This window comes from Abrus precatorius, unplaced genomic scaffold, assembly GCF_003935025.1.
Source record: "Abrus precatorius isolate BTA unplaced genomic scaffold, Abrus_2018 Scaffold4, whole genome shotgun sequence".
Taxonomy (NCBI): Eukaryota; Viridiplantae; Streptophyta; class Magnoliopsida; order Fabales; family Fabaceae; genus Abrus; species Abrus precatorius.
In genome coordinates, this window is record NW_020874384.1 from 8,751,261 (window position 1) to 8,778,433 (window position 27,173).

The 27,173-nt window shown below is 33.4% G+C and overlaps 2 protein-coding genes across 5 annotated transcripts; both read right to left on the reverse strand.

Annotated features, from left to right (window-relative positions):
• Nucleotides 1-252: 252 nt before the first annotated feature.
• LOC113864700 lies at nucleotides 253-7,437 on the reverse strand. 2 transcript variants are annotated; one of them, XM_027498725.1, is made up of 13 exons: nucleotides 7,152-7,437; nucleotides 6,692-7,010; nucleotides 6,109-6,286; nucleotides 5,981-6,030; nucleotides 4,991-5,083; nucleotides 4,823-4,911; nucleotides 4,184-4,262; nucleotides 3,657-3,739; nucleotides 3,167-3,245; nucleotides 2,307-3,048; nucleotides 1,897-1,983; nucleotides 1,158-1,689; nucleotides 253-840 (listed from the first exon to the last, which is right to left on the reverse strand). In XM_027498725.1, the coding sequence occupies exons 1-13, from the start codon at nucleotides 7,181-7,183 to the stop codon at nucleotides 699-701; spliced, it is 2,505 nt and encodes an 834-aa protein (XP_027354526.1). In that variant the 5' UTR covers nucleotides 7,184-7,437; the 3' UTR covers nucleotides 253-698. The 2 variants fall into 2 exon arrangements, with proteins under 2 accessions (XP_027354526.1, XP_027354525.1); XM_027498724.1 differs by having other exon boundaries at nucleotides 1,158-1,743.
• An 11,731-nt stretch (nucleotides 7,438-19,168) lies between these two features.
• LOC113864562 (AT-rich interactive domain-containing protein 1A-like) lies at nucleotides 19,169-25,358 on the reverse strand. Of its 3 annotated transcripts, XM_027498417.1 has the most exons (8): nucleotides 25,269-25,358; nucleotides 25,106-25,167; nucleotides 24,001-24,253; nucleotides 23,696-23,911; nucleotides 20,302-23,619; nucleotides 19,906-20,090; nucleotides 19,683-19,788; nucleotides 19,169-19,562 (listed from the first exon to the last, which is right to left on the reverse strand). In XM_027498417.1, exons 3-7 carry the CDS (start codon nucleotides 24,205-24,207, stop codon nucleotides 19,707-19,709), a joined length of 4,008 nt encoding a protein of 1,335 aa, XP_027354218.1. In that variant the 5' UTR covers nucleotides 24,208-24,253; nucleotides 25,106-25,167; nucleotides 25,269-25,358; the 3' UTR covers nucleotides 19,169-19,562; nucleotides 19,683-19,706. The 3 variants fall into 3 exon arrangements, 2 of the variants coding, with proteins under 2 accessions (XP_027354218.1, XP_027354219.1); XM_027498418.1 differs by lacking the exon at nucleotides 25,269-25,358 and having other exon boundaries at nucleotides 19,183-19,562; nucleotides 24,001-24,213; nucleotides 25,106-25,151; XR_003504878.1 differs by lacking the exon at nucleotides 25,269-25,358 and having other exon boundaries at nucleotides 19,225-19,562; nucleotides 19,683-19,783; nucleotides 19,906-23,619; nucleotides 25,106-25,135.
• Between the last annotated feature and the right edge of the window lie 1,815 nt (nucleotides 25,359-27,173).

A 27,173-nucleotide genomic window follows, 5' to 3' on the forward strand; every position in this document is an offset into this window, starting at 1 on the left:
ATAATAATAATAAAGAACCATTACCGCATTCCTACGTACACAAGATGTAACAAAACCATTGTAAAGCCGCAGGGTCATCTTCGCTGCTGGCTTTTTTGGTCGGGACCTTCACCTAAGCTTAATTAACGATTTATTGATGGATGTTCGTGATTTGTTCCGGTACCTTGGGACCGCGATAGCCAAGCACCTATTAATGTGTTGAAAGGAAAGCTTGGTCGATGCAAATGCAAGTATAGAGGGTGAGAGAAGATAGAAGTGAACTAATCTTTAACAAAGACAATAATTTCAATTTTCAAGACAATATCTCAATTCATGAAGCCTGGAATTGACAAAACTACTAGCAGCATTAATCATACATCTAAAACCTTGGGCCCTTACTATTCTACAGAAATGGTGACCTATACATCACAGGTAGAATCTAATTTGTGAAATCATACATGTCGAAAAGCAAGAAAAATCTAATTTGCGATCAAGTACCTGCAGCCCAGAAAAAGGGCTGAGGTAGGATAAACGGTTAATTTTTTCAAGAAAACTGAAATTGCTCCAATCGAGAACGCTTCAGCCAAAAATCAGCAGCACTTGTGAGCGGCTACGAATATAAATTCAGTAAGAGGAGGCCTCAAAGATGAAACAATCTTCAAAGTCAACGAATTAAAGTCACCACATAAAATGATCACCAAGGGTGGATAAGCTTTAGTTCATGTCTTTGATCTCTTCTGTTTTTGCGGAACAAAACGGACTCCCTGTTTCCTGAGTTCCAACATCTTCACCTTTCCATCATCTAAGGTAACATGCAACTTTGAAGTGCCTTCAACTACGTCAGTAACCACTCCCCTGCGCCTGGACAAAAATGATAAGGTAAAAAAAAGTATAAACTGTAATCCATTACAAAGTCTAGAATGATTTTGGAACACGATGCTTTACAAAAAAAATAAGTATTGATCAAATCATTCCTAATATATACGGTTCATTTTCACAATAAATATTTCTTAAGTTTTCAACTTCGAAAAATGGTTAAAAAAGAACATGAAGTAAAGAAAAACCTACCACAGCACATGAATAATAGGCATTCATCCTCTCTTGCATGGTATTATATAATATTCAATTTTTTCCCATCACTTTAACTTAACTAACAAAAAGCTATAGAATGCACTAACCAAGAATTGTCGGATGTCTGATGAACTTCAACTCTCTTTCCAATGGCATCATTGCCCAATTTCATTAATATCCAATTTGCATCCATGATCTCATCCATTACACTGTCTTGATGTGATTGACTTACATCTTCAGACTCGTTAAATGATGCCTTCTCCTTAAAAGGTGAAGGTCTCTTCCTTTTCGACCTCTGGCCCTTAATTGTTGTTTTCTCCTCCTCCTGTTGCGGAGAATTTTGACTTTCAATGCTGGGTTTCTTGAATTTAAATCTTAGTAAAGGTTTAGAATCTTTTGGCAAAGAATGTGAAGGGGTACGATTATTATTGTCATCTGTCTCATCACGTGCATCAGAACTGCCAGCTGATTGCTTCCTAAAATACGTCCTTTCACCTCTTGATGTGGCCTCTATTCCAACTTGATCAATCATTCCATCAGTACTACGTTTTCCCTGCCCATCAGACATATTGCCTCTACCAGAGGTCAGGTTAATTTCAGAAACATCTGGCTTAACTTTTCCAAGCTTAATCAAATTTCCTTCTCTTCCTGACACCTTGAAAATTTTTGATTGGCCGGAATCAACTTTGTTTCCTGAAAATCACATAAACCAAGGTAAATTTTCCAGAGAAAATTTATAAAAACGTCAGATGTATCTTTAAATGTTAATGCTGGATATATAACGGAAAGCAACAGCCAAACTTTTACAGATTCAGGGGAAGGAGAGGGGGGGGGGAAGGAAATTACCTTTACCATCAATATGCCTTGCTGTGCCATCATGCCTATCAAATGCAAACTTGTCCCCCTTCCTCCATTGGCTTATATCGTCATTTCCTGAAGAAAATTTGAACTGGAAAAGTCAGACATTGAAAGGAGAAGAGAGCAACCATTCAAGAACACATGCATACGCACACAAACCATATACAAATAATACATTTACTGCAATTGCTATTGCACAGTAGTAATTATTTGACAGCCTAATCGCATGTCTTCTCCCTAATGATGTTTAAAACATGTCACCAATTTAATGGAGAGAAGGAAGTGATATTGACAGAAAAATCAGCCATATCCCACTTCACAGAACTAAATCCCAGAACCACCACTTCTCAAGCAAATATTTAGTGACAAGGGAAAAAAAAGGAAATAAAGATGTATACCATTAACAGTCACCAGATCTTGATCTTTTTGACAGCTTGAAGTGTCAGACCGTGGGGAAGTAGCCACATTAATTTTCCGTGCCCCCAAATTTATAACCAATTTCTTCCCTTTCACATTCTGAGTCTTATCACTGTGTTTTCCACTCTCCTCTTCACTGTCCAGAATATGTGCCCTGTTGCTTTTAATTCGAACAACTCTAGGTTTCCTCTCTTCATCACTGACCATCACCTCATCAACAAACTTGTGTTTCAAAATCCCTGGCTGATTGATAGGGCAAGATGCTTCAGTTTGACTCAGGCTTCCAGTAGCAGGTGATGAGTAAACATCTGGACCTTCATTTCTCTGGGATTGTATATCATCATTCTTGTCATCATCCAAGCTATGCAAAGATTTAATATCACTATGTCCTTCAAAACTATGGTGTGTGTCAATTTTACTAGTCATAAATGACTGAGAGTCCTTTTTCTTAGCAGTCTTTTTGCTTGAAGATTTCTTTCCATAATCTTTCATCTTCTTTGGTGAGTTATTGCCCAAATTTTTTAGAGAAAACTTAAAGGAACGTGCAGATTCGCTCTTTAATTTCAAAGGCCCACTATCCTCATCATCTGAATATGGCGAAATAGAAAATATTTCTTCTTGAGTTGGTAAACCAGCTGCAGCCCTCAAGCTAACAATCAAATCTCTGTCAGCAATATTCCTTCTCCTCCAAAGCTCTTGAACAGCATCCTCAAGATTCTTGACCTGGACCATACAGATACATATAAAGTGGATGTAGTGAACAAAATAAAGATTTACTCATTTCAGGAGTTTTTTTTCCACAGGACAAAAGGTAGCTATATTTTTAAGGCATACGGCATACCTGATAACATTCCCCACGACACGTGGGACATTTATACTGCAAATTCCCATCAACTTGAAATTGGAGATATTTTTCATCACTGCAAAACATTTATTCCAAAATAAGAGTCCACTAAGGTCATGGCCAAAAGAAGCAGTCTCATGATTTATAAAGACTAGGTCAAGACAATCAACAAGCTTCAAGCAAAGAAATTATAAAAAAAAAAAGTAGAAACAATAAAATATTCAATGAAATTAATATGCAAAAACTTAACATCCATCTGCACCTCACAAGGAGATAGAGTGCAAGTTACTGTATTAAAGCACTAATTTCAAATTAACTTGTACACAGCACAATAATTAAAATTTACAATACCTTCCATTACACATATACAGCTGCATGATTAAAAGCCAAATACTAATCCACCAGGCATAAAAGATGAAAACAGTCCATACAATACAATGAAAGATTAAAACTAGTCCATCATCACAAATACCAGAGGCAAACTAACCTAATATCATCACACTGGCAATGTACCCAGCGTTGGCAAGTATCACAACAAACCATTGGTGTTGACTCTGAATCTCTGTAAACCTACAAAAAATGTCAACAGCATACAGTGAACTATCAAAATTCTTTTCTGCCCCACATTTTTTTTTAACTTAAAACTGCAGTATTCAGGGGGCACAGACAAAAATAAGAAAGAGAAGCCAAAATGAAATTAACTTAAGATATTATGGTATGCATAAAAGTACAGTATAATATTTGAGAGACAGGCCGGAAGGATAGGGACCTAATACAAACCTACGTCACACTTCTAGACAATATTTAAAAAACCAACATACATACACATGCTTCATGTCTTTCAATTTGGTTCACGGTTCAAAAGATCATAAATGACATAAGAATGCTGCAGATAAGTTCCTTCCAAAATATCAAAGAATTCCCTTCAAGATTGTTTTAAGTACATGCACCAATGACAGGAAGGTTCGGTTTCACAAGCCATTTACGAAAACAGGATTAGGAAGAGATGCCAACCTTCAAACAAACAGGACAGTAGTTCCCTTTCACAAACAATCTTCCACATGCATCACAGCAGGTGTATCCCAAAAACCACCTATAAAAATTTTTATTACAAAAGAAAATGGTAAGTCCATCCCTCAAATACAATATGCAGCATCTGCAATGTAAGGTAGGAATTAACTGCGAATTGCCATGTAAAAATGAAAACAAAAGAAAGCTTAACATAAATTTAAGTAGTATATTCAAATTACACATGTCAAACATTAAAAGAGGAAAATTCAGTCACATCTACAAAGACGTGGACCATAAAGTGCATATAAGTAATCAAATAAAAATAAAGATCTACTTGTTACTTGTTAAACTGGGGGAAAAAACAGCAATCATAATATTTCATCATTTCCAAAACTCTGAACAGGAAATTTCATGACAATTTAAATAACTGAAGGTAATAATTGAAAAGAAATCCAACAAAAGAATTATCCTCTTTCTACCAGGACGATAGGCTTTGACTATGAAACTAACTTAGCTTTCATATTACCCCCATGCACATCAACACCATATACAAGGGCTATCTCATAATAATCATGGAAACAATGTTAAGGATACCAACACCATACAACAAAGCAAAAAGGCTAAATTATTCAGGATTTATACCTCACACTTAGTCCATTTCCCGGGACATTGGATCCGCAACTGTGACACCTTGTGTGTTTTGGGCACAAATAGGGCCCAGTACTAACATTCTGCACAATGTATAATCATAAACGAAATGGTATGGATCAAACCAATATTAAGCACAGTAGCAAGTGATTCAGACTTTACCTTATGAGGAGGTTGCAGACAATAACAGTGGTAAGCACCATCGCACCTTTTGCAAAACATGAACTTACTTGGATCCCCAGTTCTTCTGCAAGCCTGGATGAAGCAAATAAAGCATATAAGACTACCAGGACTTTAATGAAACATTAGTTGGTATTAGCAACTATTCTACAGAGACATTCAATTTATCATCCAAAAACTGTGTATACCCAAAATGAAAAATGGCAGTCAGCCAGTAACTTATGTCAATGTCAATGGAACTTCAAGGAAAAAAACATTGGATTAGAAGTAGCTAGGATAAACACTTCACATGAAATAAGCTGACTTTCAGATATATTTAGCGGGTACAGTGTATAGTTGGATAAGTAAACCCGCACAAACCACTAAAGCCAACTGATTGTCGGATCACACACGCAGCAGATTATTACTAAGTTCATAGCTCAGTGTGGAAAAACACACCCTAATCACATTGCCACATAATGACGTAATCCTAAATCAACTCAATTTCTAGATACAAATATACGTAGGAAACTAAATGAGGCAGGTATCCCAAAGAATATGATCATAGCTGGTATAAAATATGACTTGTAGTTTGAAAAAGGAAAATAAACAATTTCTCATTCTGTACCAGTAAAATGAATGTCATACTTCATCCAACTAAACATGCAACCCATCTGATACCAACCAAAAATATTAATAATAATAACAAATATTTTGTTTCAAATCAAGTAACATTTTCAGAACCAAGGGACTTGTAAACCACGTAATCAAGCAAATAGAATGAAACATTCCCAGTATTTAAAACACACATTTCACTCTAGTGAAGGGAATATGAAGATACTTTGGCAAAATAGATAGAAGAGCTAGATTGAGAATGTGACAATTGACCAATTGTGAATCCATGCAAGGATTTAGACAGAAAAGAGCCTTTCACAATTCCACAAACAATACATGAAAAAGTACAACCCCATTGGCATCACACATCCTCATTACCTCACAAATTCGGCAAGCACGACAGGTCCACGAACTCCAATGAAATAAATCTGCAAAAAAGACCCATAAAGTGAGAATATATAGCTCGTACACCACACTAGCATCTATAAGCAAATATACCTTCTTACCTCTATGTTGAGCCCAACTTCTCAAGCAGTTCCTATGGTATTTCTTACCACAACTTTTACAAGATAGCATCTTCTTAGCTTTCTCAGATCCTTCATTTTCACCACGATTGCACATTCGACAAAAGACTTTGACATTGGATTGACCTTGTTCCTCTCCAGCAAGATTTCCTGGCGTATCCTGTTTACACAAGCCAGCACCATCACATGTATTTAAAAAGACACATCATTAAAAAAATAAGTCCACGCAACCCAAATTACTTTCATGTCCATCAACACCTAGCACTACATACACAAAACAACAACAATAATCAAAGCTCAATATTATTTCCATGCCAAGCCAATAACAATCTCTACAGTTACTCCAGCACATCTCTCATACCACGCAATCAACATCTAAATTTTACCGCATCAATCACTTAACATACTTCCCGCAGCAGTGAACTAAACTAAACATTAAGATGATACAACATGGAACTAGCGAGGAACGCGAGGCGAAAACACACGAACCAATCGAATAACAATTCCATCGCACACAAAACGCCAAAAACTGGAGCCAAAACTCAAACGAGAAAACAAGCCTCACCACCACATCGCCGGATTCAAATCGGCGAGCGTACTCCTCAGCGGCAATCCTGGCGGCGGCGCCCTTGCGCTGGAGCGCAACGCGCCTAGCCTTCATGGAGGCGGACTCATCGAGCGCGTCAACACCAAGAGGAGCACCATCGGGCGGCGGCGGGGGCGGCGGCAGGACCTTGGGAACGGGAACCTGAATGGTTGCGTCGTCGCTGCGAGTGTCGGCGAGGAAGTCGCGAACAGCGGCAACTTGGTGGAGGAAGGCATTGGTAGGGTCGGGAGCATGGAGAGCGCGAGGAAACCCTAACGCGCAGAAGCAGATTCGGCGACTGCGAACAACAAAACAGAAAGGAAAGAAAGGAAGAGAGTGAAGCGATATATAAAGAGAGAGTGGTAATGATATTGTAATTGAGAAGAAGAAGAGGGGAAATAAAGAGAGGGAGCGGTAGAGAAAGATAGCATAGCATTACCATGTAATTGGACAAGCTACGTGAAATGCCATTTTGTGTTTTGTTGTTGTAGATTTAGATTTCAATTTTTCGTGTTTGGGGGATCGCTCCCCCTCTAAAATTACTTCTCCTTTTTTTTATAAATAAAAAAGGGGGAATTGAAATTTTAAAACAAAAAATAAAAGAAAAATAAAAGGGTAGGATTGAGGGGTGGGAGTGCTGTAACTAGGCGTCGCTCGCTCAGATGAGGAAGGAGGAAATAGAAGGAGAGAGAAAATCAATGCCATGCGCCGACCAGGCCTAGGGCCTCCACTATGGGATCCACACCCTCCTTCTCTGTTAGGCCAGGCCCATCCACCATTGGACCCACACGCTCCTCTTCTGTTAGGCCAGGCCCACCCCACTTATCCATTCAAAAATAACCCAAACAAAATTTCTAGATTTTTATATTTCGGTTAATGCTATTCTAAGAATTATTATTACCGTCACCGTTATCAACGCTAAAATATTCTCAAAAAATATATTTAATTACAATTTTTTCCCTTAATCATATGTGGATATGATTTTGTATCTTTAAATTTTTTTATACATTTACAAGACATTCTATTCTTGCAAAAATTTTGCGACTCCTTCGTGTAGTAATATTATTAATAAGCATTCTTATAATTGTACGGACATTAGATTTTTTACGACGGTTAAAATATATGTTTATTCAATTAATAAAGATTGTTTTTAGGATGAAAATATTAAATATAATACAATACATGTACGTATTAAAAAAAATTAAGTTTATGAAAATCATACAGATCAGTTTCATTTACGAGGATTGTTATCCGTACGCTTTCCAACATACTATTTTTAATATAATTATTGTTATTGACTAAAATATATTGAAAATTACAAAATTAAGAAAAAATAATAAATTAAGAGTGAGAAAAAAGTAAAGTTTGCGTGATTTTTATAATTTTTAATAAATTTTAAATAATAATAAAGAGTGTTAGAAATAATTTGTTAAATAATATGTTATTAATATTTTTTTTATTCAAAGAAGATTTTGGTGATTTGCAAATATTTTAATGTAATAAAATTGAATAAAATAAATTTTGATAGAATTGAATTGAGTAGTTGAATATGATTAAGATGTGCATGGTTGATTTATTGAAGAGGTCCTGTATTTTATTCCATCGCCTATAAAATTCTCTCTGACCAGTAATAACAATAAACTATGAGTAGGGATTAATTTCAAAACATTTAAGCTCAGAGATACCTTATGGTATCTAACATTTGAAAAAAAAAGGACCTTAACGTGAATTCAAAAAGATTAAGTAATGATTAAATAATTTACAACAATTAAGAGAGATTAAGTACATAGATTACGCAACCAAATTGAATTTAAAATTAAATCTTCAAAAATATTATTTTTTAATAGATTTTTTCATGAATTTACTCTCAAGTTTTTTTAAGTTTTCTTTTATACCTTCTTTATTAGATTAAGATTTAAAACATCCACATTTTCAGTAATGCATTTAATGGTATTTTATATATGCGACCAAACTGCCTTAAACAATTTTCTTCTATTTTTTTCTTTATAAGTATATTTATAATTTTATTTTTATCATATATACAACCAATTCTTATTCTATGACTACTTGCTCAATTTAACATTATCATTTATATCACTTTAACATTTTGCTTGTATTACTCAATTTAACATTATTCTCAAGAATCGTTAGTAAAGTGTTCTAAATACTAGTCAGTTTAAGGTTTGATTATTAATAAAAGAAGACGAGTTGAATCAACCCAAATTTAAAAAATTGTCTTAACTCACACTAATCATGTTAAATTCTAAAACATTGTACAATTAATCATTAAAGAGTCTTCCAATCAAAGCTCCACCATGGTTAACATATCTCAAGTGACTGGTGACAATATAGTATTATACTAAAACTCTTATAATCATATTGAGCATGCATTATATATTGAATACTATGCTTAGTTTGAGCATTGAAATATTTTTATAAGTGCTCATTGTTACCACAGAAGAGAGACCAATATCTAAAGGTTTGCTTGTAGAATGACAATATAAAGAAATCCATTAACATTGATAGGTTTTCTTTGTCATTCCACTACTTAAAAAAAACTAAAAATGTTTGATTAGCAAAATATAAAGAAATAAAATATAGTTTGTTTGGTTGAAGTTTTAATAACAACTTAATGAATTTTTAGGTAGAAGGAGTTTTTAAGTAAGGATCTTTGTAAGGGCTAAGACACCACAATGTAACCTCAAAATCTTAAAGCAATGGATATATAGGTCTATCCTCTTATAGATTTCTAACTTGCTTATATCTCATTTTATATGAGACTAATTCACACTTGACTCCAACACTCTCCCTCAAGTATAAACTTATCTATTCATATTAGCTCCCTTCACATGAGATAAAGTTTTCTCCATCACAAGTATTTATGATCTACACCATGTGTGTTACCTTCAGCTCTCTGCTAGGGCTCATCTAATATTATTGTTTCCTTTACGGCACTATCATATTGATCATGGGTGTCACATTGCTCTTTGTACTAACTCTCTGCTTGAGCTTATCTAGTATCATTGTTTTCTCTACGGTATACTCTCACATTGATCATGGGTACTACACTGTCAACTCTCTCTAATATGACTCATATACTCGTCTGAGTTAATTGCCTGCATTGACTTAACTGTAATACTACTATGAATTTCAAGATAACTCTTTCTGTTTTTTTTTTTTGTTTTGTAATTAATAATACAGTATCAATATATACAACAAGATTTACACAAATTGCTCCTGAAACATCTCCTACCAAATTACTAAAAATAACTCAAATCAATACCTAATAATCATATTTTTATTTTTATCACAACTCTTTACATATTTCTCATTCTAAGGTACATAGCATTTGATAAAGGTTGATTAACAAAATTATAGGAAGCTAGGAATTAAATTCTTTAAATATGTCTAATACCACGTTATATTTCTAAAAAAAATGTGTGATTTTTAAATTGCCTTTAACAAATAAACATACTAGTATTTATAATGTTTAGTATCATTTGAGACAAACTTAAGTTTAGTTTTTTAATTTTTATTAGTAATGAGGAAAAAAAAACTCATTTATATATGTATTGAAAAAAATATTTATATTTAAGATTATATAATATTTTCTTACTATTTAAGCAAGTAAAAATTTAATAACTCTTTAATGAAGTACTAGTTTAATATCTGTAAAAATAATTTTTTTTTATCTTATTTTGAGTTAACATCTTATTAATGGACTTGTTTATACACAATTATGTCAATTGTATATATTTTTTAAAATAAAACGACAACATTAATATATGACAACGCATAATTTTACAATATACTATATAAAAATAATTTATAAAATATTTATAAATATATTAAAATTAATTACTTAAACATAATTATTTTTCAATATTATTTGTTTTAAACCCAATTCAATCAACTTGTATTAGACTGTTAATACACATGTAACTTCAATCTCAAAATATATAAAATAATAACCATTATCACTAAAAAAAATGTAGAAAAAGTGTTCATATATAATCACTAGCGCATAGATTCTAGCAGTGGGATGTTATCACTTAATAAAATATTAAACTTAAGTTGAGTTTAAAAAGTTAATAATAATAAGATTATATTAAAATACAAAAATATTTATTATATTTTTATAATTTTAAGTTATTTTAATAAAAAAAAAAGTTACTACTTTTCGATACTTAAACCTAACTTTATAAATTGAGGTTAACAATTATCTTTGACTTGAACAAGATTTTAAGTTTTTGTCATTGATAATGCAACTCCAAAAAAAATTCAAAAAAATAATTTTACTATCTATAGAAGTTTTACTTACTTTTATTAAGAATAATCAAATTGATAAAGTTATATTTGTCGTTTTTATAAATATAATTAAACTTAATTTTAGTCTTTCAAATATTTCTTAAATTATTTTTTCTCATAGTTTTTAAAAATGATTATTTTTATTATTTATTAATGAATTAACATCCTAACTCAAAATGGTCGTTGATGTAACATGTTTACATGCATCTAAAAATACCACCTCAACATTTTTAATATTATTCATACAAAAAATTTATTGTAATGTATGAAAAAATTATGTTAACAACCAAAACAACTACTTTTATTACAATTAACAGAAATCTCATATTATAATAATTTTAAAGTATAGATGCTTATTTTTATTTACATAAAAATTTTGTTTTTGATGTAATCATGCAATAAAAAACACTATAGTATAACTGTTACATAAAAAAATGTTCATTGTTGTTTTATAATTATATAGCATAACTTTTGCAATACATAAAAAAATATTTAAAATAATGTTTATATTATTGTTAAAATAAATATTTATTATTATTTATAAAAAATTGTGATGATATATTAATATTTAGATTTAACATATTGCTTAAAAAATAACTTAAGATTATTTTAATTTATCAATTTTTGAGCTTTTTTATTAAAATAATATTTTTTAAAAAAAAATTTAAATTAAAATTTTTTTAAAAAAATATTTCTCTATCTGAGTAATTTTAGTCAAGTATCATGAATTTTGTCATGATTATTGGCAAAATTTTTATTCTAAAATTTTAAAAAATAAATTTCACTACGAAAAATACAAAATTCATAATTTTTTTTAAAAACCTTGATCTGCCTTCCAAGTGAAAGAAAGTAGAGATTGGAAGATGAAAGAAAGTTATCTCATTCATCGGATTTGTCACTGTATTGATTCCATTTGTTGAAGCTCCATTTGCTACTCCCTTGGACCCCTTAAGCTAGAAGTTTCATCTGGTAGTCTCTTGCGAAGTTCTTGCTAGATTATCCGATGATTAGCTAATCACCTTGCATGTGTCCAATAAAATGTCCAGTGAATATTTTTTTCTTTGGTGCCTTTGGTAAAAGCGCTCTGCAATGGGGAATTTCTTTTACAAATAGTTTCGCTATTCATCTGGCGAATTTATTTTTTTTTGTTTTTAAATAAATATTTTTATAATTATAAAATTTATAATAGTTTGACAGGTATACAAATTTTATAAATTTTTCATATTTTTTGTGGCAAAACTTATTTTAAAAATAAAAAAATTATGAATCACATTTTTAGGAGTGAAATTTATTTTTTAAAATTTAAAAATAAAAATTTGGCTAATAATCATGACAAAATTCTTAATACGTGACTAAAATTACTCCAGATAGAAAAATTATTTTAAAAAAATTATAATTTAAATTTTTTTAAAAAATATTATTTAAATAAAAAAAGCCCAGTTTTTGTAATCTAAAATATTATAAGTATTAAAAGATATGAAATAAAAATTAAAAATAGATAATGCTAAACAATATCAATAAAAATTGTTATGTTTAATAAAATTTAAATGATTGAATTATAAAAGAAATTATTATTAAAATTCTAAAAAAAAAAAGCATAGCCTGCGCCACATTCAAAGTCTGGCACGACTATTAAAATTGTGGAATCGGCGATATGTAATCAAAAGGAAATTCTGAGCCAACACCATTGGTAAACATTTCAGCACATCCAAAATTGAAACATTTAATAAGTTTCACCCATAAATCCAGTTAAACATATTTGATTTATAATAAAATGAAATAAAGAAACAAATGAACAATATAACTTATTAAGTGTTTTTGTTCAATTTCTCAATTAAAATTAAAATTCAGCTCAATAATTTGATAACCTTAAATAATCACCTTCTACCAAAGTTTGATTAAGAAACAAGACAAAAAGTATGTATACTCTTTCGAATTAACTTCTAAAAAAAATTTTACAGAATAAAAATTTTGTATAAAATATAAATAAGATTTCTATTTAAGTTAAAAATAACATATTTCTCTCTTTTTTTAAAGCAATACATTTAACTTCTCTAAAACTTGGTGATATAAATTATTTCTAACTTTATACTATTTTTTTCTTATAAAAACTTATATAAAAGATTATCCAAATAACCTAAGAATCCATCCGTAAAATTAGTAAAGGAATGAATTTTAATATCAAAAAAGAATAAGAACCATGATTTCGCTTATTTTCCCCCATTTCATTAAGGAACTTCAATAAGAAAAAACAAATTAAAAGAATCTAAACAGATTACCTTTGATTTAATCCACATGGCTTGGGCAATAAAACATAAACTATAATCGCTCATGCGTGCAAACTCTCTCTTGATAAGAGTAAAGTTGTTTAAGATTGATGTTTGACACCGACAATTTTAATTATAATTTTACTCTAACATTTACACAAATGACTTGATAATATCATTAAATTTCAAAAATAGAATACAGAATACAAATAATGTGACATTTTTGTAAAATAAATTTGAAAATAATAAATAAATAAATTTCCTAAGACTAAACTGCCCTTATTCTCTCCCATAAAGAACCAGTACAATATATCAATTTAGAAAATTGGCGTAGCAACTTTAAGTAAGAATAATATTGATGGAACCACCAAAGAGAATGATGTCTAACTGGAGCTACAACCACGTCTTTGGGATCAAGAAATGGGTGCTGCTTTTTCTGGGCTTCTGAATGGTGCGACTGTTATAGTCTCCATAACCTGATTGACTCTGTCTTGATTGTTTCTTTCTTTTCTTTCTTTAGGACCAAGCCTACTTTAGAGTGCATATGATACATTAAATATGAAAAACTGCAACCCTTGCTATATTTAACGGAGGTATGTTTAGTAAATTGTTGCCTACACTTTTTCCCTTCCACTCCTCACTGGAATGCTAACTAGCCAGACTAAAATGGAAATGAAAATCTCATTCGGCAACCATGGCATCCATCATAAACTCGTCACCAACAAAGAAAATAACACGATCAACTAGACAATACTCTTGTTTAATCCCCCGGCCAGATATTCTTGGCAAACTAGTCGTGCATCATGGATTTCCATAAACTGGAAAAAAGGACATAATTCCAAATATATATTTCTTTAAAAAAATACTTAGCGGTGCAAAATAGAAAAAATAAAGACAAAAAAAAGAAAACCCAACTTGACCTCCGATAAGTATTTTGGAGCTCCTACAATAGAGGTTAATGCTACATAAGTTAGGCCACGACTTTTATTAAAAAAAAAAACTAAATTAAAAAAAGTCAGGCTTCAGGCCATTCAAAAATATTGAAAGAAAAAAGGCCATTCAAAATGTTTTTAGCACCGAATAGACTAGCCTTTTCAAATAAATATAAATAGTATAAATTAAAATTTGATTATAATAATAAAGTTATATAGTTGTTAGTCTAAGTATAACCCCATTTCAAAATATTTTGTAATCTTATTTAATAAGTTATTATAAAATAGGATTTTTTTTTATTTTTTTATTTTGTCAATGTAAAATAGGCTTTTAAATAAGCTTATAATCATATTAGGATGTTAAAAAGGCCAAGATAAGCGCTAAATCAAGCTTATATAAGGTAAATACGCTAGACTCGAGTCTTTGATTTGGGAGCAAGCCTGATCCAAACTTTGTAAAACCTAGCCCATCCTAGTTCAATTTCACCCCTACTCATTATCATCTAAAAGTGACCTAAAAGAAAACTATCATATAAAAGTAATACTGTTCAATTTTATCTAAAATTGCAAAGAAAACAAAGAAACTTGTGTAAAGCTGTCTTTTTATCTATCAACCCTACATGAGCCGCATTTTAAATTTCTCCCCTAGAAATCATTTCTTCTTTCCATGGCTTCTGAACGACCATCACCAAGAAACAAATTATATATTTTATTTCTTTTAAATATGGTTGAAGCACCATATTTAAACTAAAATTGAAAGGGAAGAAATAAAATACTTTGAAATGATAAAAATTGAGAAATTTGTATGAGTTGATGTGGTGGTGGGGGGGGGGGGGGTGTTTAACTGCAAAATGCCTTGCCCTCTTAAAAATTTTAAAATTTTCTTAATCTCAAACCAAACACAGCTAGTAATTACATTTGTGAAGTTCCATGCTATTACATTTAAATAAAGATAAGAAAAGACGAAGCATTATATTTATGGCTCTTGCTGATTATGCAACTCATGACTGCACAGTCTCTTCTGCTGATTCCTATATCTAGGGTTTTTTTAATTCCGTTTATTTTATTTTATTTTATTTTTTGCTTCCAAGTTTATTCATCATTTTACATTATTATAATTTATAAATCTTATACTTTATTTGTGATATTGATTTTTTATTTTCACATTGTTCTAAGTCCTAAGATCGTCAGGCTGAGAACTTTCATTTCATACACATAATCACAACTTAAAATTTTTGGTAGTTGTTTGCCGTAATTTTATCATAACCATCATTACATTCCTGCTACTCTGCAAATATGGCTATTAATTATATTATGCAATGTAAATGCTTACAATAAAGGCAAATGGCTGGGGATTTTACTGCCCAGATGATAATACATTACTTTCACAACAAAAGCAAGAGAACAAAATAAAGGCAATTGTGTTATACTGTCTTTTCATTATACAAGTACATACACTAGTACGTTTTAGTAATTATATAAGTACATACACTAGTACGTTTTAGTAATCAATCATGATGATTATGAATTTATTTTGATTAATATATAGATATTGCCCAACAGCTATATTTTTTGCCAAAAGAAATATTTGATCCTCAGCCTCCCAAAGAAAAAACCTTGGCTCACCGACCTTGACGCCCAAAACTGCATCTTTTTTTTTCCTAGCGGCCAACTACACCTGTTGAGACGGTGAGACCACCATTATGCAGCTCAACAAATGCTCTACTACGAAGACGTAAGAAACATGATTTCTCTCCCCCACTTTTCTAATCCCACTCTAATGGGCAGCGTTCCAATAACATAATGTATTTCTATTTATAAAACGTGCAGAAGTTTTTCTCCGAATTTTTAAAGTCCAAATTAAAACCTCTGTCGTTTTATATCTTTTAAAATCATAACTTTCCAAGTGCTCCTAAGAACTTGAATTTATTTGTTAATTACCATCAATTATTTCTTTCCAAAGTATTTAATCCCCAATCGAAATGTTTTATTCCGATTACAAGCTAACTTAACTCTCATTTATCTCGGTTTGGATTGCAAGTATTGTTGTTCCTAAATTGAGCTCAAAATCACCTGATGTGACCACCAGGCCACTATTCCGCCAAGGCTCACCCTCTCAAAATGAGTGCACAACGGCCCGAAGTTACCTATCCTACTAGATCATAAAATTTGTATCATCGTGAAAAATAAAATTACTATGGCACATTCTACCACAGAAGGAAAAAAATCAACAAGAAATATTATCCATTCAATAAATAACTTAAAACAGTCAGCCTAAGGGGCAGATTGAAAATCACGAACCTGATAAAAACACAACGACAGGGTAGAGATTGAAGCCCAAAATCGCCAATCAAGAAGTCTATCTCACCGCTTCAATGAGCGCCCCCAACATTGTGATAGACGGAATAATCTTTAACTAGGAAGAAGCGATTCTAGGAAATGATACAAACAAAAAAAAAAAAGAAAAAACCCAACAACCTCTAAATTAGAAGTAAGGAATTTTAAATTACTGCCACTATCACCACTACACACTATCTGAATCTAAATACAGATTACAGGTTACTTAATCAAAGCTAGTGTACCATAGTGGAATATTCTTAGATATACACTACCAAAATGAATACATCCTTTCCTTCTGTCAGAAAAAGTTACCATACACTTATTTAATCCTATACTCTCTCACAACATCAACAATGGAAATGGACTTTGAAGCTACAACATTTAATAAGTTTTAAATTTTAAACGAACATGATTCTTCTCTTCCTTTCAAGTATATCAATTGATAAATTTTTTTACACCCTTAATTTATTATAAAGTTATGTTAACTAAGCACCCACCTATTTCCCATGCAAGCTATTAGCTTAGTAATTTAAAATGATGGACATCTAAAGAATAACATTAATATTTAATATACGTAACTATTTTTATTGGTTTTGATGAATTAGTTGTGCGAGAAATAATGTCAAAACTAAGGTCATAAGGTCATTTCTAATTCGTCCATCAATGAAAGTGAAATTTTGCTTCATAGAAAATATGGCCAAGTTTGAATAAATTATCAAACAATTAGCTTTGGTCATTTTCTCTACTGACTGAAAACAATGAAACTCCAATCTATTGGATCAACAACATTACCTCTCCAACTACACATGAATCCTAGGAATTGCCTGGATAATGATGAAAATATAGGTCTAAGCAATTCTCCAAACATTCCTTATAGATTGAACTGAAGTACTAAAATATGTCGCCAAAAATTTTACAACTCTGTTGAAATTAAGGAACAAAAGATGAATGATGATATGCCACAGCATAATCGTCCCTTATTAGAAACCCAGAACCCAATCACGGTAGTGAAAGGTGAAAGCTAGTGAACCCCAAATTGCTTTCAGGCAAGGAGCCAAAAAACCGCTCCAGATTTGGGGAGAAAGGGAATTAGCATAAACAATTAAAAGAATACAATTTGATTTAATTACATAAAAATCAAAATAAAATAAAATAGTAATCATTCAAGATGAAGTGTTATACAAGGTTATCACTAGTTTCAGTTTGGAAATCAGAAGTGGCAGCCCAAAAATTTACAGCGGAGCAATGAACGTATCATTATAGTTTTCTAAGTCTTTTCTGTTAATGATGCACAATCTATTTTATTAGCGGCTTATTTCTTGATTCATTTATTCAATAATAAACCGTGTCTTCCCTTCTCAACATTAATTTACGCAATGAACACATTAGCCTTTTTCTTTGTAAACTAAATAATTTAATCAAGAGCTATGGCTAAGGACGTCAATAAGATTCAAACATAGGAAAATAGGTAAGGAATGGAGTAACTAATGCTGATTTCACCGGAATAATTTCAGCAAGTCTACATCATTTTTATATATTTTTTAAAATGAAAAAATAAGGAAGCCTAAGCAATCTTCAACTTAGTAAAATAGGCAAGAAATGGTCGTAACTAATGCTGATCTCACCGGAGTAATTTAGAAAGGTAATTTCAGCAAGTCTACATCATTTTTTTTAATGCAAAAATAAGGAAGCCTACGCAATCTTCAACTTGTGCCACAAACAAAACTGACCAGGTCAGTTGCAATCCAATTTTTTTTTCCATACTAAGAATAATTGGAATCACCAAACAGATAAACTCCTGCACATTTCAAGTGCTTAAGCCAAGATTCAGGCTGTTCCCTAATATATGGAATCTGGATCAACAGAAACACAATACCTTAGAAGTTTGCCAGCGCAGCAAAGGGAACTCCAATGAAAAGGGCATTTCCTGAAACATTCAGGCAAGCACCCTTCTGTCAGCTTGGCTTATAGCACCTTAAGTGCACCCTTGACATCATTGAACCCAAAAAGTAATTACTTACAGCACTTGGGATGTGGTTTAAAGGAAATACAATTTTGCAGACAAAAAGTTTTTCTATGTTTCTAAATCTAGAAATTGAATGTATACTGACTCTTAAATAATAATATATTAAATAATTAAAAGAAAACTCCTAAAGTATATAGTGGGTAAGAGGTATGGCTTTGTGGTTAATTTGTAATGACATTTTTGTCCCCTCTTTATAGAGACAGTATGAACAAAACAATGAAACATTGGGCTTTTAGGAAAATATGCAAGATACTAAACGGGGAGATCTCATTCCTAAAATATATTAAGATACGCTATAGACAAAAGGCCGAAAAATCAGAAATTCCAGTGTTTATCGAGAAACAACAAGCAGGAAAAGGACATAGACAACCTGGACTACAATATTGAATTACCATCTATATATGTCATCAATAGGCGGCTTCTAAAGTCAAAACCAGGGCTACTGATAGCACACTATACTGCTGTAGCAGCAATTGGCAGGGGAATGAGAATTGGTCAGAACTAAAGGAAAAAAACCTAATCCTCCCCCAAAAAAATCAGCTACGATTACATCTACAAGGGAGCCAAACACACAGCTATTTGTAATTATGATTATTTCATGAATTTTGCATTTTAGCATTATATATGTAATTATGGATATAATCTAGATTATATGTCTGTATAAAAAGTTCCAAAATAGCAGTCATCCCACTATACACTATCCCACAATAATTTGTTTTTAGGGTCAGCCACTATCTGCCACTGTCCAGGATCGATAACTATGGTGAAAAGATTGTTATCCATAGAAATTGTACTTATCATCAATAGCATGTAAACAACATATGCAAAATGAAACGATAGAAACTGCCAGCAAAGCACCAAGGTTGAGACAACTACTCCAGTTATGAATTATGGATTTCAAATTCAAAAGCCATTAAACTTAACTGCCACAGTACTTCACTTCCAAAAAACATCTCCACTAACATGAAGGCAGCAACCTGAAATGACATGAGTAACATAAATGACTTTGAAAATAGGAAAAGGACATCAAATGGTAAGCATTGCAAAATGCAATAATACCACGGTAACATCTTTTGATGAATTGCATTAGAGCATACCAGATTACAGCAAACTGCAACCAGTCAATGCTTACTCCCACGACCCTCAAAACCAGTATTCCATGTCTTGTTTCCCTCATCAACTGAGTGTTGTTCACTAGCTATTCTATAAAATAAAAGAAATGTGCATTGTGAAATAATAGAGGGTTTATCTTCAAAATGAAAATTAAATTTTTTTCAAGATATATGAAAAAGCATTAACAACAGCAAAATAAAAACCTACAATTTCTGTTTCTTTGCATTTTGTTTGATTGTTTTAACTATATCCATGGCCATCTTCTGGTGCTCTCTTGTTTGAGAATGCAAGTCCAAACCTTCAACTGTACCACAGTCAAGTTTACATATCCGGCACCATCCCATGCTAGATGCTTTCCTTCTCCTCAAATTATCAAATGACCTGATATCTCCCTGAAAAAACACAAAAGTAACATACACAAAAGAAATATTTAAAATCAAATATTACTTGGATATTGTAGTCAATTTACAAGGGGGAAAAAACACTATATTCCCCCCAAAACTTCCACATTCCACCAACTCAACTTCAAAAATTTTTCAACTACTGCCCATATGATAAGAATAGCAAGTACAAAGATGAATATTAGGGTAATCAAAACTTAACTGTTAAAAACCCAGCATCATTGGGAAATCCTGAGAGCGAAAAGCTGCTCCTGAACCCAGGCTCACCAAGTTGTGGATGACCTGGCCTGTTGCCTTTGCTGAAAGATTCATAAGTCCGAGAACTGCCAAGTTCAACTGCTCTCATATGACCTGGATGGGCACCAAAACCAACAGCCTCCCCAAGCTGCAAATGTCTAGAAAAATTATGTGGACCCAAATGTTCACCCCTACGAAAATGGCCACCAAATTCGCCATGACCAATGAAATCACCACTCCTTGGATGTTCACCCATTCGAAAGCTACCAAAACCATCAAATTCATCTCTATGCAAATGGCTAGGCAAATGAGGAAACCGGCTATCACGAAACTCACCAAAACGACGTGCAACTCTGCCATCAAAATCATCTATTCCTGACTTACCAACAAGACCACCAGAGTGGGGGCCCAATCTCCGGGAAGACATTTCAGAATATTCATTAACAGGACTTCTTGGAGCCATACCATCCATATGATGTCTCCCATATCCAGGATCTGGTCCAAGATAACCAGGATGGAGAGTAGGACCTGATTTCTTAATGACATCATCATGATAACCAACGGGTCTCTTTCCAGCTTCATGTGGACCTAATGAATAATTTCCAAATTTAGAAACTGGCTCAGCATCCAAAGGCAGTCTAGGGAATTTCTTAAGATCATCCTCAAACTCTCTTCGATCAATGTTTTGTTGATTTGGAGCATGGAAAGGTTTGAACCTTTCATCCTGCAAACCAAAACCTTCAGGAGCATGAGGTGGTAAGTTGGCTGTCACTCTACCATGCATATCTCCAGGAAGTGGAGCACCAAATTGAGGCCCTCCTATATGAGACAAATTGGATGCTCCAGAATGGAAAGGAGGCTCATGGACTTGGTTATATGGCCCTGAGGGTCCATGTGACTGAGGTTGAAAGCTTCGCCCTGGTGTATTGAACTGGATGTCAGAATCTTGCAGCTGCTTAAACATGGTTGGCTGAAAATTCTCTGTTAAGGGTTGTCCCGAATGAAAAGCATGGGCAGGTCCATGATTCCTAACAAGGGTTGAAGAGTTCCCTTCAGAGAGGGGCTGATTTGGAACTGCTGAATGTGGCAATTGTCTCTTCTGGACAGAAGCAGGCCCAAAATTAATCATTGGTTGTTGATGCTTAGTCTGATCAGTATAAGTGGCATGATGAGACAGCTGTGCAAAACCCTCATTGCTTTGAGAGACAGATGGTGTTGGAGTGCCAGCACCAGGATGAGGTCTTGGAGTACATGTATCATCTTTATGCAATTTATCAATTTCGGACTCAGGGACTTTTGCTTCTGTCTTTGGTAGAGGTCCATCTTGAAATTCATTGCCTCGGACAGAGTGTTCATCATTACCATTTTGAACCCCAGTCACCACACCACCTGACTTATTACCACTTGAAGGCTTCCAATTGCTTTCAGTAGCCTCTCCTATACCATGATTCTTATTTACTGAATCACCATTTTCTAATGCATTGGCACTTGGGAGTAAAGTCTTCACAGAGTGTGGATCTTCACTATGTTGCTTATTCCCAACCTCAATTGGTTTAAAATCTGTTTCAACTTTATCAGATTTCAATTCACTTGCTGATCCAGACACTGTGTCCAAATCTTTAAAGTTCTTACTATGTTTCCCAGAGGAAGAGTCAGTTTTCTGCTCATTCACGTTGTGTCTTTCAATTGGTTCTGATGGTCTAGACTGCAGTTCAGAAGGCAACTGTACTTGATTGTTGGCCCCAATCAACAAATTCTGATTTTCAGGCAGGAAGCCAGCACCATTTTGCCCATGTCTAACTGGAATTGTATTAGCAGATTGTGCATATGGCTGTATGTGTCCTGCATGATTAGGAAGTAAAGGCCTTCCCACAGCATTTTGAGATTGACTGAGATGACTGCTATTTGATAGTGCAGTATTACCCTGTGACTGCGGATAAGCATGCTTGGGAAATGAATTAGCTGAACCCTGGGGTCGTAAATGAGATGGCATAGGTGCTTGGTGTTGTGAAAAGGGCTGTGGAGGTATTTGTTGAATGGGTTGCAAAAAAGGACGTTGGTTGATTTGGCCAGGTTGTTGATTATGAGTATATACTGGCTGATGTTGCATAGGAGGGGTAGTTTGGCCCCGAACAGGTGAAGGCACCAAAGCTGGCTGTTGCTGATTAGGAAACATAGCATGAGATTGATTAGGACGCATCATTGGAATTTGGGGAGGAAACTGACTCTGTGTTTGGACAGGATGCTGGCCCTGGGGTTGGGGCCCAGCTTGAGGATGCATGTGCATAGCATGTTGAGGGACACCTGGTTGCGTATTATGGTGAGGAAGAGGTTGGGGATAAGACTGATGACCTGTAACTGCATGTGACGTTGCATTTTGCACTTGAGGTTGGACATTAGGAGCAACAGGCTGGTGAGGATGCATGGGAGGCTGGTGAGGATGCAGTTGCGGATGAACTTGAGATTGAGGAACAGGATACTTCTGAACAGGTTGTTGAATTTGAGGCTGTGAATGTTGCATCTGAGGAAGAGGCTGCTGATAAGGAGGCATTTGCATATGTTGTTGGGGTTGAGGTTGGACAGAATGAGGCTGAACTTGGGGGTAAGGATAAGGCTGAGGCTGAGGCTGAGGTAGGGATTGACTGGGGACTGGTGGATGACTCGTCTGACCATGTGGCTGAACAAAAGGTTGAAATTGCTGCGGTTGTTGGTGAACTTGAACCTGATTCTGAGATGGTGGGGCTACAGGAGCCTGAACATGTGAAAGTGGTTGAGACAGTCCATGTACCTGAGGTTGTGGTTGTTGAGGCTGAGATTGGTTTTGGGCCTGTGGCTGGGGCTGAGGTTGAAGTTGGGCCAGGGGCTGAGGTTGAAGTTGAGCCTGGGGCTGTGATTGAGACTGATGTTGCGGCTGACCATAGGCCTGCTGGTATTGTGGAACAGCAGATTGTTGATAGGGGTAGTAATTTTGATACTGTTGTTGGTATGGATCTTGTCCAGGGTATTGCTGGTAGTATTGTTGATATTGTTGTTGCTGATACCATTGCTCGGCTGTTGGCTGCACAACTGTTTGAACTACGGCTTGGGATTGAGAAGCTGGATTGGTAAGCTGATTTGAAGCATGTGCAGGTGCAGTAGTTGTGACAGCAGTTTGAGAAGGAAGAGCTTGTGAAGCAGTTGTTCCAACAGGAGCAGCAGCCTGGGTCTGATCTGTAGAAGCAACAGCACTAGTGGCTGAAGGATCCTGGGTAATGGCCACTTGTTGTACCTGGCCTTGCACACCCTGCCAATCAACTAACATGAGAAAATGCCTGCCAGAAACAGATGGAAGGAACTAATATATTATATATGGGACGTACAGGGCAATTTTGTGCATGTTCTTGCACTTGGCGATGCACTATTTGGATCCCACACCTGTTGCAAACAACAGGAGAATTGCCATAAGCGCAGCCAGAACAATGAGATGTACACTCAGACAGAGTTCCTTGCCATGTGCATCCGCTCCTATGATAAAGGCAATGAACTGGTATTTTTCCAATAGTTTCGGCAAGTGCCTTATTCGACTCAATCAGAGGCTGCAATTAGGGCAGACAAATTAAAATTCATATATAAATAGGAAAAAATGTATGACCTAGGAGCATTTGGGAATAAGTAGGAAAAGAACCTTGGAATCTGCCTCAGTGACCAAGTAACCATCATATGGGCAAGCCCTTGTAGTGCTCACAACATATGTCAAACACGGCTTACAGTACAAGTGGGTACATTGCGACTGCAAAGCTTCATTTGGAAATACGAGCAGGCGACAGACAGGACAAAAGTACTCTCCAGCAAGAGATTGAATGTTAACTATGCACTCATTATCAAATCCCATGCTGACCTATAAATGCGCGGCTTCGGCTCAGAGCCGAGCATAAAACCTAGACACAATTAATTCAACCAATTACACAGTCTATTATAAAATTATTTCTTCCAGCTCACTCTCCCATAATTCAAACAACAACGGAAAGATGGAAATGGGGCTGGAAATAGGTTTGCACACATTAAAATGAGCGTTATTACAGGAAGCGGGCATTCGATATGGGACATAAATACGATACGACATGGACACAGGAATACGACAAATTTTGAAAATCATAGGATACATCACAGTAATATACCATGCAAAATTAATAAAATAAAATAAACGTATAATAAACATTTTAAATCACAATAGAGAAATCATGTTTTAAAAATGAGCACAAGTCATTGTGGAGATAAAAGAATGCTAAAATTTATCCAATTATTATTTTGATCAATACAAATATAAAATTTATAAACCAAGTAAAAATTACACTCACAAACACACACACACACACACACACAACATCTAAAAGTACTAAAAGGGCAATGCGGTGTCCTGATACCTATCCAGCACGGTTATGACACAACACGGCTACTGTTTTATTTAAAGTCAGTGCTTATTAGGTAGTTAGGCTTCACAAAGGAAGAAAAACACAAGTTTGACATTTGGATAAACATGTAAAAAAAAAAAAAAAAAGGAAATTCGGAAATGAACCAAAGGTCGGCACAAAACATCGCATGTCAACAAAAACACGGAAACTAATCTAATAAGCGTGTGTGAGTGTTGAATCTATCGAACCATTATGAATGCATGCAAGATATAAAAACAGATTCGGGTGCAATGCGGCAAAGTCATGAGAATTCAGCTCTTGACAACATTAATTAAATAAATAAATAAAACCTAGAAGCATTCGGCAACGATTCAGCACCTGAATTATTCCTAACGGTTCCGGATTCGATTCGAAAGCCAAAACCCTGACCGAGCTAAAACCTGCTTCGGAAACCAAAAAATAAATACATACAAAAGGGTTAGGAGATCGCGATATGTGATAGATGAGAGCAAAAACAAGAAGCAAAGGATATGAAAAGTACCTTGAAGATGCAAGGATTGGAGAGGCCAGGCAGACAAAGATTGCGTTTGGAAGAAGGGAGGGAGCGATGTGAGCGGAACAAACGAAGTGTAAATGGAAATGTGTGATGGTTCTTTATATACTGTCATCAAGTATACGAATGAAGTAGGCATAGGCTAGTGGCATCACCCGAACTGTGCCACACTAAGAAACGACGGCGTTTGTATATTTAGGTTGTATTTAGTTTAAGCGAAAATGAGCTTGGGAAAAAATGTTTATTAGTTGAAGAAATTAAAAAAAGTGCATGAGACAGCCAAAATTCAAAATATTTGTTTTCTTGGATGGAGAAATTTAAAATTTTATCAAATGCATACATATCAATTATCATATTTTAAAAATATAAAAAAAATTTAATATATTTTATATGTTTTACTTATTTATTTAGTCAAATAAAATATAAAATTAATTTAATTTTATGTTAAAAAGTTATGTATAATCTAATTTAAGTAGACTTTTAGAAAACCTGTCGCAACATAAAAAATAGTATCAAATAAATAAATAAGATATTTATTAGAAATAATTTTTTTCTTACAATTATTTTTAAAAAAAATTTACTCAAATTGAGTCAATTTTTTTTGTAAAGTATAAATATGATTAATAGATAAATAAATAAATAATTTTTAAAAAAAATTTCTTCTTTTTCGTAAAAAATTATTAAAAGTATTTTTTTTTATTTCTAATTCAAAATCATTATTGCTTTTTATTTTTTATAGCTATTAAAATTACAACGTCATTTTTTCATTAATGTTAACGTCAGTGCTATTAATTTCATACTAAAAAAGAAAATGCATACTTCATGTAAAAAAAATACAAACAAAAATTTGACACACTTCATATTTAATTTAGACAAAACGAAAGGAATGGCACATATATGAATATAGTGTAATTAATGCGAAAACTAAACATCTATGTTGCAAACTGATATGAGGGGGAAGGATTGGGAAACTGAGAGTATACGAGAGAGGAGAGTTTGAAAATGAAGGAGAATCATAATCGCCTAAGTGAGGGTAAATTCGTTTAAACAAGAATAAAACTATATGTCCAGTTCTCGCGTTAACTACAGAATGACACATAAGTGTGTGAAAATCATGTATGTCTAAATATTAAAAGTGCACCCACCCTTCATGTATTAGTGAATGTGTGAGAGGGTTTAACTAAAACTAAAATTAGAAAAGAAAAAGAAAAATTAAAAAAGATTAAATGATTTAATTACTAAATGAATCAATTATGAGAAGTATGTTTCATATTACTTTCTACTACTTGGATCTAGAACCTACATGTTAATGCTCATGATTTTGATAGTCATATTAGTGATTTGGAGGAGATTTTCTATGCTCATTCAACTCTCCATTATCTTTCTTTAACTGAGTGGCATGCATTTTTACAATACTCATTTTTTGCAAGTATGGGAGTGCCCAAGTGGTTTGGCTAACAGTGAGCCAAAAAAATTCTAACCAAAGTTCTTAAGGTATTAATTAACAAATATAAATTATTATTAATCCACACTCATTATAAATTTCAATGGTTTCCTAATATAAACTTCAATAAAAACTTTATAAATTTTTATTATTTAATCAAATTCTTTGAAAGCAAAATGTTATTTAGGTAGCTTAAAGAGTAGCATAATAATATAAGATTTTATTATATTTACATATGTATAATTAATCTATTTAATAAGATTTTTAGGTGTTTTTGCCTTACCATATACAAAATTTTCCATGCTAACAACAACTATGAACCATAAGCATAAACTAGTCCTAAGCCATTTGGCTTTAGTGATACTTACTTTAAAAAAATATTATTAATGTACACTCACAATGATTTTAAATGCTTTCCTAAAGTGAAATTTGGTTAAAGCTTTTTATTT

Bases quoted from the DNA above. Each gene is read 5' to 3' on its own strand.
- LOC113864700 (XM_027498724.1), bottom strand. From the start codon at position 7,183: ATGGCATTTCACGTAGCTTGTCCAATTACATG. The intron at 4,912-4,990 runs GTAAAGTCTGAA...TACATTGTGCAG, and splicing joins GTCTGCAACCTCCTCATAAG to AATGTTAGTACTGGGCCCTA. The intron at 3,740-4,183 runs GTTGGCATCTCT...CATTTTTTGTAG, and splicing joins ACTGTCCTGTTTGTTTGAAG to GTTTACAGAGATTCAGAGTC.
- LOC113864562 (XM_027498417.1), bottom strand. From the start codon at position 24,207: ATGGGATTTGATAATGAGTGCATAGTTAACATTCAATCTCTTGCTGGA. The intron at 23,620-23,695 runs GTACGTCCCATA...GTTGATTGGCAG, and splicing joins AACATGCACAAAATTGCCCT to GGTGTGCAAGGCCAGGTACA. The intron at 19,789-19,905 runs GTAGGTTTTTAT...TTTATTTTATAG, and splicing joins AATGCAAAGAAACAGAAATT to AATAGCTAGTGAACAACACT.